The sequence below is a fragment of the Gossypium hirsutum genome, chromosome A03 (assembly GCF_007990345.1).
Source record: "Gossypium hirsutum isolate 1008001.06 chromosome A03, Gossypium_hirsutum_v2.1, whole genome shotgun sequence".
Taxonomy (NCBI): Eukaryota; Viridiplantae; Streptophyta; class Magnoliopsida; order Malvales; family Malvaceae; genus Gossypium; species Gossypium hirsutum.
This window is the reverse complement of record NC_053426.1, coordinates 35,394,638-35,405,773: the sequence shown is the minus strand read 5'-3', so window position 1 is coordinate 35,405,773 and position 11,136 is coordinate 35,394,638. Positions and strand designations below refer to the sequence as shown.

The 11,136-nt window shown below is 33.0% G+C and overlaps 1 protein-coding gene and 1 pseudogene across 1 annotated transcript; both read left to right on the top strand.

Moving 5' to 3' along the window:
* The first annotated feature begins 328 nt into the window (after positions 1-328).
* Positions 329-1,227, top strand: LOC107888144 (uncharacterized). The gene is made up of 2 exons (XM_016812279.2): positions 329-825; positions 986-1,227. The coding sequence occupies exons 1-2, from the start codon at positions 528-530 to the stop codon at positions 1,063-1,065; spliced, it is 378 nt and encodes a 125-aa protein (XP_016667768.1). The 5' UTR covers positions 329-527; the 3' UTR covers positions 1,066-1,227.
* Positions 1,228-6,055: 4,828 nt separating this feature from the next.
* On the top strand, positions 6,056-10,813 carry LOC107887041 (uncharacterized; annotated as a pseudogene).
* Positions 10,814-11,136: the final 323 nt, after the last annotated feature.

Sequence of the window (11,136 nt, the reverse complement as noted above, 5' to 3'; positions counted from 1 at the left end):
CAAAAACCATCATCATTCCACACTCGTGTTGTATTTAAAAAAAAATTATATTACCATATTTTTGTGTCAAATTCGTATTTTATGTTCGTATTTGCATTTTCTAAATAAAATCTAATATATCTCGAGTTTGGAGTTAAGTCCAAAGATATATTTTATTGTTTGAACTCTACTCAGTTAGATTAAATCTTATTCATATTAACTTTCATTGTGTAGTCAAATTCTGCTATTAAAACTTATACTTATATATTATATGTATTTTAATTTAATTATTTTAATTCTTACATTTTTCATATAGCGTCTCACATTCCATGCAGTAGGTGATCTGTTGTGTTGACGCTTTTCTGCTACTTTGCTTGGACAATTAAGTTTCCTCCCGTTGCAAGCCAATCCTCAACTCCAAAATCGGCTTTTCCTCTTCTTGAGAAACACCAAAAAGCAAAAGCAAAAAGCGAAGAGCAAAGATTCACACATATATAGCTAGATAGAATTAGGAGAATGAGAATGCTGAGTTTGATGAGCAAAGGCAAATGGTTTTAACAAATGAAAACAAAAGCATGGACGAAATATCAGTTGTTCTAAGAAGGTTCGGGGACGAACAGAGCACATTGCTGGACCAGTTTGAGAGGCTTTCCTTCGAGGTTCAGCTGAACCAAGCCATATTGAGTCGGAGCCTATCCGAGCCAAGCGTTGCTAAAAGGTCGCAGTACTGCTCACAGTTTCAAGCTCCGCCGCCAGCGGTGAAGCCAAAGGGGCGGAAAGGGCGACGTGGGTCTGGTTTCAACAGGGTCCTGAAGAAGTTGCTGAAACCAATCCTTGGTAGGAAAGGTAATGCTGGGAAGAAGCCTGTGGCTGACCCCCAAAATCCCATGTCTTGGAAAGCTTTCAGCAGATCTCTACGGCTCTGATTAATTTTTTTTTAAAAAATGCTTGTTTATTCAATTTTGCATCCGTGTTATAGCTATTTCTCTCTCTCTCTCTCTGAAAGGTAATGCTGGGAAGAAGCCTGTGGCTGACCCCCAAAATCCCATGTCTTGGAAAGCTTTCAGCAGATCTCTACGGCTCTGATTAATTTTTTTTAAAAAATGCTTGTTTATTCAATTTTGCCATCCGTGTTATAGCTATTTCTCTCTCCCTCTCTCTAAAAATGCTAATTATTCGGTTTTCTTATTCATTGCAAAAATCATATGTAATAGTTCTCAAAGAAATCAAATATGACAAAGGACTTTTTACTGATGTTTTGCAGTCAGAACCTGGAGCTCCACTTAAGTTGACGCTCCATTTAGAATAAATAATTGAACTGCTCAATTAAACTTTCTTTCCTAATAAAAATGAGATTAATTATCATGTGAAACTTCATGCTCCACACTAGAACTGAAGTTACCATTGTGATTTTTCAATACTAATCGAAAATATATATTAAAAAATTATTTAAGTTTTTAAGCTATTTGATTTTAGCATGAGTGTTCTCATATTTAATTTTTTTGGAAAATTTTAAAGTTTGATATATTATTTGAGGTTCGAAACTCACAGAAAATCTTCGTAAAACCGAGGCTATCTACTTTATCTTGGACTCCCCTTTGCCGGTTGAGTTCTTTCCGTCCTTGCAATCTTAACCAAATAATCATATCATTATATTATGAAAGCTATCACAAACACAATCAAAATTCCAGCAGCAAAAGAATTTAGCTAACAAGAAAAAGGACTTCCCTCCCACAACTCACGGCCATGCATCACCGTGAGTCCATTCTCTCTCTTTTTAACCCATATGAAGATAGTTGGGGGGGGGGGTTGTGAGGTTACCAATTTTGAGAAAAAAAAAATTCCTTAAACAAGCAAATTCTCCCACATTCATCAACATGCAGCTGTGCCTTCTCCCTCCTTTCATTTGAATCTTGGCCAAAGAAGAAAAATGGGATGGAAGAAGAAATAAAATCATTTATTTTTACCTTTCTCTCTTACCTTGTTATTACCGTCCAACGACCCTTCCACTGTCCTATTTTCCTCCACTTTCAATAATCATTAAAATGATGTAAGTTGATAGTAAATTTAGCCAGCCATAATCATGGTCTGTCCCCCAATGTCTTCACATGCAACCTCCTTTCTTATGACATCCCTTCTTTTTTTTAATAAAATTTTAACCTTGCTTTCCATCAAGACTCCAAACAACTCTACCTATTTAGTTAACTTTGAATGGTTAAATTTTCATACCATATTAACTCAATTAACAGAGCCTCCCAAGAAGACAAGTCTATAGCATCATTCATAATCAAATAAATATATATATATAATAATTAAAAATACCAGCAAACCGCCCACTATCAAATATAAAATGGTTTACTTGCCAATTTGAGCTTTGGCTTAATTACAATTTTAGTCATTTAACAATTAAAACCTATAGCAATTAACTTATGCAACTTTTTTGATTTAGTCCCTGAACATTAATTAATAGCTAATTCGGCCAAATTACTAATTCAAAATTCAATTCACTTAAAAAAATAACTCTGTAAATACAGGTTAGGTTTATGGAAACAGAGTCCCGAAACTGTATTTTTTTGACATCACTGACTTTCGAGTCGTTACACTAACACTATAAATTCACAATTCAACCACAATCAATACATATAAGTACATAACTATATCCTATGAAATTATCAGGTAATAGCAACAACAATTGAATTGTCAAGGACTAATCGACATTTTTTCTTTTTCCTTGATTATCTACTGGTTGGTTCAAATATTAGTTTATATGGTAATTCAATTTAAATTATCAGTTTCAATTACCTTAAAACCTCTAGTTCCACGCATATGACAGCTTAATTGCATTTTCACAAATTTTTTAAAATTTCACATTTTATTCAATTTAGTCCCTAAAATCGAAACAACTATAACTTTCACATTTAAGTTTCATTTTTCAATCTGTTTTTAATTTCATCCATTTATAACCCTATAGAATAAAAAATTTACAAAAATTACACCTCAAATTTGACAATTATAATTTAATCCTGATACTCAAAATTAACAAAATCCATTTTACAAATTAATTTTTGATCATTTCGAAGCTTACAAATCTATCATTTAACATTTAAAATAAAATTCAAGAAATCATTAATGATAACCTTTTAAAAATTTAAAGCTTTTACAAATTAATCTCAAGACTAATTAAATTATACTTCCGAGATTCTAAAAATATAAAAATTACAAAAAAAAATTAAAAATTACTTACCAATTTTGAAGAATAAGTTGGCCCAAAGCTTTGGCTTTCTCTTCAATGGAGAAACGACGGTGAAGGGGGGAAAAGATTAATGAAAAATGGCCATTAACTTTGTTTTATGTTTTAATATATTTTAACTTAATTTTAACATTAAAAAAATATAAATTATTAATTATAAGGCATTAACCGTCTATTACAATTTAAAGTTGTTAATTGCGACTTAGACTCTTGAATAATATTAAGTAAGCTTTTAGTTAATAAAAATGAATAGTAATTAACTTTTACGTTTTTTACGATTTAGTTTTTGTGCCCTAATTAATCATCCAATCATTAAAATTTTTAGATCAAAATTCAACATATTCCTATAATTGACTCATAAATATTAATAAATAATATTTATTGACTCAATCATCAGAGAATAGGGTTCTGAAACCATCATTTTCGGTACCATTGAAAATCGAGTTGTTACAACTTTTCCTATGCACCACTATATATTTTGTGTTTTTAAAAGCTTAAAAAGCTTTAAAAAATGCCGCTAAAGACCTATTTTTCTATAGTGTAAATTTTCTTTTACTTACCATTTAAACTAATTTTTATTTTAATTTCGTATATATTTTATATGTATTGTTATTATTATTAGTTTTAAACCTTATGTTTAAAGTCAATTCGTTAAAGTCAATTCATTTTTAAAAGAGGGAATGAAACTTGCACAGAATATATGAAATTTATTAAAGTCAAATCAACTAAACTGTCAATTTTCAAGTAGAAAATATTAGTCAATTTGCGACGAATTTTTGAATGGGATCTAGACATTTATGGTCTTAGATGTCTGTATAGTGTTTGAAGAGTTATCTCTTAGTTTCGAAACTCACTTTGAATCACTCGATTTCAAATTCAGGAGCTAAGGTTATGACTATTTTAGTGAAGGCTGTGTGAACATAATTTCTAGACGAAATTATTACGAAAATTACAAGTTTCAGACTTTTTATTTAAGTTTAAATCATATTGGGTTACAAGTTTAAAGCTTAATAAGAAAGTTTAGTTTAAAACTATTTATTGTTTAAGTTAATCAGAATTTCAGTATACTTAATAGTTTTATCTGGATTTACTTAGCTAACCTATATAAAAGCCTCTTCATTGTACACAATCAATTCATTCATTATTCACTTTGAGTTAAAAAATTTCTCTTTAATAATTTCTCCCGAGTTTTCTTTTAGAAAAAAATTACCAATATTTTTAGATTGGAAGGATTATTTTCAAGTTTTTTTCTCGCCAAGTTCTCTTTCTTAGAGGGAAAATTAGAGTCGTTTGAAGGGTGTTGTGAATTCATCGGGTTTCCAAGGCTCTTTAAGACTTCTACACGCCACTTCAATTAATCCATCTATCCATTTTATTTTCCCCTTTATTCTATGTTGTTCAGATTTAATTATTGATTTATTTAATTGTTTTTCTATCTTAATTATCAATTTTAATTGCTCCCTTTAGTTTTAAAATTCTTAGAATTGACTTAGATTTGGTTGTGTCTAGGGTTGTGTCAGCCTAAGTCAAATTCGCAACTTAGACAAACTTATAATCTTATTTTGCACTCATCTATATAATTTAGTATCAGTTTCTTAAGCGTTTTAGGTGTTCTTTATATTTTTATAAATTTATTTTCAGTAAATAAACTCAAAATATTTTTTACCTAAAATTTTTTTCGATAAAAAACATTTTTCAATGGGTAAAGTTTGGATAAATTTTTTCATATTGATTATTAACACTCTCTTAAAGTATTAAAAATATTTCTTAGAAAAAAATGGTTGAAAAAAAAAATAAAGAAAATTTTTAAAAAAAATTGTGGGTTAAATTTCCTGGTCCGCACTCATCCGTGTCAAATGTGTTATAATTTAGTAAAAATAATAATCTTCAATTAAAAGGATAAACATGTTGGAAAATAGACAAACACAATTTTCTTATATTATAAGGTGCCAAAATTTTTAGAAAGGGCAAGAAGGTCGGCATAATCGGAGGCGGATGATTAAAAAAATTAGGTTAAAATATATAATGACTCTTTGTATTTTTCGTAAATTTAATTGTTAATATTATTAAAAATATTTTAAAAAATATTCAATTTATTATATTATCAATTTTTAATTACATGATAATTAAATTAATATTTTTTATTTTAAAAACAAATTAAAAAAATTTATGTTAACTATTAAATTTAAAATTTGAAATCTAAAAAATATAGAGATTAAATTTTTGAAAATTAGAGCGCAAACACTAAATTCTAAATTAATAAAGAATTAGGAGGTTTTGGCACATTTTAACAAAAATGGTAAAATTATTATAGAAGTTTCTGTATTAGGAGTCAAATTGCATTTTACCCCTTTACTAAATAATGGACAAATTAGCTCTTATACATTAGATTAAAGAGCAAATTAGTCCTTTTGTTAAAAAAGTTATTCATTTCAATTGTTAAAAATTGGTCTCTATCTATCAACAAAAGATATACATAACACATCACAAATCTCTATCTAGTTATTCCGTCAATCACATCAATTTTTAACAATACAAGTAGATAAATTTTTTTACAAAAAAGACCAGTTTACATTTTAATTTAATGTAAAGAGAGCAAAATGTAATTCAACTCCTATTACATAAACCTCTGCGATACTTTTACCTTAAAAAAACAAACTTATACAAATAAAAAATTCTAACAATTAATTTTTAATATTTATTATATTAAATGGACCATTTCAACGAAACGGTTTAAGAAATAGGCGGCCCAAAAAAACCGGTTAAGAGAGATTGCGTGTTAAAAATTAATTATCGTTTGCAGTAATAATACGGTTCCTTTATTTTCTTCTGCACATCTCTCTTATCTATTTTCACATACCGCTCCAACCCGATTCGGCTCCGAAATGGACTCTGAGTCTGTAAGTTCCGCGAATCCCTCACGCTTGCCTTTCAGCATTTAGAAAGAAACTTTTCGGGAAAATAACATAAGAGAGAGAGAAAAAAAAAACTGAATCCATCCATTTCTAGGGCTTTAGTTGAATGTATTCTTCTATGTATTTGATTTATTAAAAATTCAAATATTAATTCCACGTTAGTTTTTTTCTTTTTTTATTCATTTCTAGTTTTGAAGGATTCGCGATTGTAAATGCTGCTTAGGGTTCTTGAAGGATTGCTGCTTTGATATATATATTTCGATTTGGAACGAGATTTCCTGGGTTGATTGTCCGATTTTGGGACCTTCTCTTTTTGGAGGAAATTGCGTGATTGGGAGGGTTGATTTTAGGGTTTTTTTTTAGCCACTGATTTTCGAAACGGGGAAGATAGGTTTGGGTTAGAGGATAATGTGTATACTGTGTGTGATTCAGAAGTGGTCTCGCCGGGTTGCTACGATGCTGCCTTGGTTAGTTATACCTCTCATAGGTTTATGGGCTCTTTCTCAGCTATTGCCACCTGATTTTCGATTTGAGATCACGTCCCCAAGGCTGGCTTGCGTTTTTGTGCTTTTGGCAACTCTATTTTGGTATGAGATTTTGATGCCCCGGTTATCTGCTTGGAGGGTTAGAAGGAATGCACGCCTCAGGGAGAGGAAGAGGTTTGAGGCTATAGAATTGCAGAAGCTTCGTAAAACTGCAACACGAAGGTGTCGGAACTGTCTGACTCCATATAGGGATCAGAAACCTAGTGGTGGTCGGTTTATGTGCTCTTATTGTGGCCATATTTCAAAGAGACCTGTTTTGGACTTGCCAGGTCCACCTGGTCTGGGTATTTCAAATTCTGGGATCATTAAGGATCTTGTTGGAAAAAGTGGGAAAATCTTGGATGGAAAGGGATGGTCGGAGAATGGGTGGATGTGTGGGCAGGATTGGCTAGAGAATGGCAACTGGGTCACTGGGTCTGTTTCAGGGAAACCTAGCTATTGTTGGAAGAATGGCACTGGTGACTTTGGAGGAGATGAAGATTGTTTGGCGAAGAAATCTTATTCAGGCTTTGTTATTTTTGCATGCAGACTGTTAACGTCCTTCTTGAGCATGAGGTGGCTTCTGAGAAAGATTTTTGGGGTTAGTTCATCAACTTATGATGCTTCATCTGAAGCAGACCACAGGGGCATGTTGACTAAGAGGGGTGAGAATGGGACAAGCTTTCATGAGAGCAGAGGAGAAAAAGCGCGCAGAAAAGCTGAAGAAAAGAGACAGGCTAGGTTAGAAAAGGAGCTTTTGGAGCAAGAAGAGAGAAAGCAAAGAGAGGAGGTTGCAAGATTGGTGGAAGAAAGGAGGAGACTGAGGGATGAAAAACTGGAGGCTGAAAAAGATCGCAGCAAATTATCACCATCTGCTAAGGAGAAAGAGATAAAAAGGGAAGCAGAAAATAAGTCTAAAGAGAGAAGGAAAGATAAAGATAAAGCATTTACTAAGAGCCACACTGATACAGAAGAGCTTGAAAAGAGAGCTGGTAAGGAAACTGAACTGAAGCGTGACACTGATAAGAAGTGTGAGATTGATTTCCGGGAACATCTGAGGTCTGGGTCTGATTATCTCAAGGGAAATGCACTAGAAACAGGACATGGAATTAAAAGTACTCCTGCAATTAATTTTAGCCGGGGAAATGTTGGAACTAGATACCTTGACCATATGAGGGGTACATATTTGTCATCCTCTAAAGCTTTTTCGGGAAGTAGTTTCTTTGGAAAGAATAATAATATTCCTGCTATTGCAAAAGAAAACAGAACTAATAATCCTGTAGACCATGCCCATGCTTCAGCCAATAGGAGAGATTTCTGTCCATCTGAACGAATAGCTGGGAAGTTGAGTATGGATGGAGATGATAAGAATGTTAAAATCAACCACTCTGTAAGTTATTTGACCCTGTTATTTGAGTTCGTTGTTTTAGTAAATTAGTACAATTCTTACCTTTTTGTATGATAATGAAAATACAGGCATTTTCTTTTGAAATTATCCCAAATGCAAAGTTACTACGAGGTAGAGTAAACTACTATGGCTATATAAAGAGCAACCATTAACCAGTCAGTTCCAGTGCTAAATGAAAAATTTCATGCTTTCCTTGTTAGTCAATATAATTGAATTATCATTGTCACTTTCTTCCATGTCTGAGGTCCAGCACATATTTTCATGTCTTGGTTTTCAATATGAGCCCCGGAGATATTGGGACCAAGGCTTGTTGGTTTGGTTGGGCATACTGCATATTTTCCCTGGAATCAGCGTGTTCTATTTCTGTAGAATTTGATGTTTTCTTGAAGATTATGTGGTCTTTGGTACACATTGTAGAAATTTATATAGAAAGATACAATGCTAAAATATGGAATTGTTTAATGCAGGTGCTTTCAGAACCCCAACTTTGGGCGGCACCTAAAAAATCTTGGCAACAGTTATTTACTCGTTCACCTTCTCTTCCTCCAGTCTCAAATGCAAATGTTATTAGTAGACCGACTTTGAAGAATAAACCAGAAGCTCAAAGCCCACCATTTCCTAGTCATTCAACAATACAGACATTTGATAATCCTATCAAATTTGGACTACCATCACCATTTATATCTATGTACACAAATGGAGTCCCCAGCAGTAGTTTAGGTTTCTCACCAGCTATTGAACCCATTTTCCCTCGTGCTGCTGAAGGGCTAAGTGAAATTATACCAGAAGAGCCAGAGCTTTTTGAAGACCCCTGTTATGTTCCTGATCCGGTATCCTTGCTTGGGCCTGTTTCTGAGTCGCTTGATAATTTTCAGTTGGACTTGGGTGCTGGGTTTGGGATGGACGTGGGAACGGAAAGGCCTTGTGGTTTGAAGAATATATCTGCTTCTTCTGAAATTAACAAGCCCTCACCTATTGAATCCCCATTGTCAAGGTCACGTTGTGCTACCCCAAAGGCCCAAGATCTTCAAACTTCTCCTGTGGATGATACTAATGCAAATGAGAAAAGGACGTGGCAGATGTGGAGCAGTTCTCCCCTTGGTCAGGATGGTCTGGGCTTGATGGGTGATCCAGCAAGCTGGCTCCTACCACTGGAACATAATAGATCAAACAAGGATGACCTTTTGCACCTTTCTTCTCAGAAAACTATGGCGTCATTGTTTGCGAAAGAGGACCCTATACTAGCTGGTAAACGATCTTCTCAGAAGGTTTTTCTTGGTAATGGCCAGAATGGTGGTACATTCAGTCCTGTCCCCGGCCTGAGTGATCACGACCCATGGTTACAGGATACATCCTTTCCACCATTATGTGGCAGTGATAACCATTTTCCTAACAAGTCTCTGGAGGAAATGAGTTATGGGAGTCTCAATGGATCTGTAGGCACCTATCCATTTGAGCCGTCTGCTGCAAGCTGTTGGCCCAAGTGAGTCGATCAAACTTATATCCTACCCTTAAATGCTAGTATTTCACATTTGTCTATTTTATTTGTTGAATCGTTTAATCATTGATTTGGGTGAGATCTCTTCACTGTTGGCATTTTAAGTTGGCTCTAATTGACTGTAGGATTGTGCCAATGCAAGTCATTAGTGTTTTAGAGTTTAGGGTTAGGAATTGTAGCAATGAACATCATTGATTTGATGTTGAGTTTGTATATTAGAACTGTTCCATAAAAGTCAGATTATTCTTGAATCTCAGCAGTAGAAATGGGGTCGATCAAAGATTTCCAAATTTCTTTTCTTCTACCTTTTGGTTTATATTGCATGCTTCTTTGGTCACTGGGAAGTAAATGCTGTGGCTTAAATCTTAGCATGTGACCAATTGAGGTTAAATGGTGCAGCTGTTGACTATCATTCCAGTTACGGTGTTCTGGTTATTACTATATACTCTGTGTTAGAGAACTTGCTTGTGGTGAAGCTGATGATGATGGTATCTTTGGAGTTATTTCTCGTATTAATTTGTCTTTTATCATTATTGAACTGTTGAGGGTATAAATGTAGTGTTTGTATCCATTCGCTGAATAAGCCATCTTAAAAAAATTGGCTTCTGTGCCCATGTTTGTTTAATGCATTTGTAACGCAATGGTTATCTAACGTTTGGGGGGTACTGTTTTCTTTTGGCAGAAAGGAATGGGGGGCTATGCAAGATTCAGAACAACCAGTTGGGAAGTCTTCTATTTCAAGGCCCCATGTTGGCGGTTTATTTCCCAACCAGATGTACAGTCACTTTGGTAATTTGATTGAAATAGAAAAAGAAAAGTGACACATAGCCAATTGGAGGATTGACTCGATGCATGCTTTGAAACAATAACAGCTCTTGATCCTACTTTGTCGGTCATAGTTAGATTTGCGGTATCTAAAATGTTGGTAGTTCGGTAGACTTGAATATATGGTACATGGACTCAGATATGATTGATACGGGCATAATTTTTTTTCTTATTCGGGTGATATCTACATGGTTATATTTCTGTATACATGTTCATGTTCGAATATGCTTAGAACACAATTACTAGGAGAAATTTCAAGAAAATTGATAAGTGGATGCAATCCTTGTACAATCCTGATGAAGAGAGATCCAGAGATGACTGTCTCTATTAACTTAGAGTTATCAATTGGTTTAAATATGTTGATTTTTTGTACTCTTTTAAAATTAAAATTAAAATTTTAGTTTTATATTTTAATTTTTGAGACATTGAATTTTTCATATATTTTTTTATTTGAGAAATTTCCAGTCTGCGCGCTTAATTTTGCAGTTCAAGTCATTGTTGTAGCAGGGGCTTTTTTATTATTATAGAAAATTGATGTAGCAATTGAAAATCGTCAAATAACTTTTAACTTTTAATGATTACAGTTTATTAATTTGGTGTTTATTTTTTAAAGTTACATAAAAAATTTTAAATTTATATTTTTATATTATAAATTAAAAAAATATTTTTTAAACGATTCAAAAAAAATGAAAAAAAATTAAAAACTTTTTAAAATTTAAGAACAAAAATGATTTCGA

What these genes read in the sequence shown, in the direction of transcription:
- LOC107888144 (XM_016812279.2), top strand. Translation starts at nt 528, where the DNA reads ATGGTTTTAACAAATGAAAACAAAAGCATGGACGAAATATCAGTTGTT. An exon ending in ACCAATCCTTGGTAGGAAAG is followed by an intron (nt 826 to 985) that starts GTAATGCTGGGA and finishes TCTCTCTGAAAG; the next exon opens with GTAATGCTGGGAAGAAGCCT.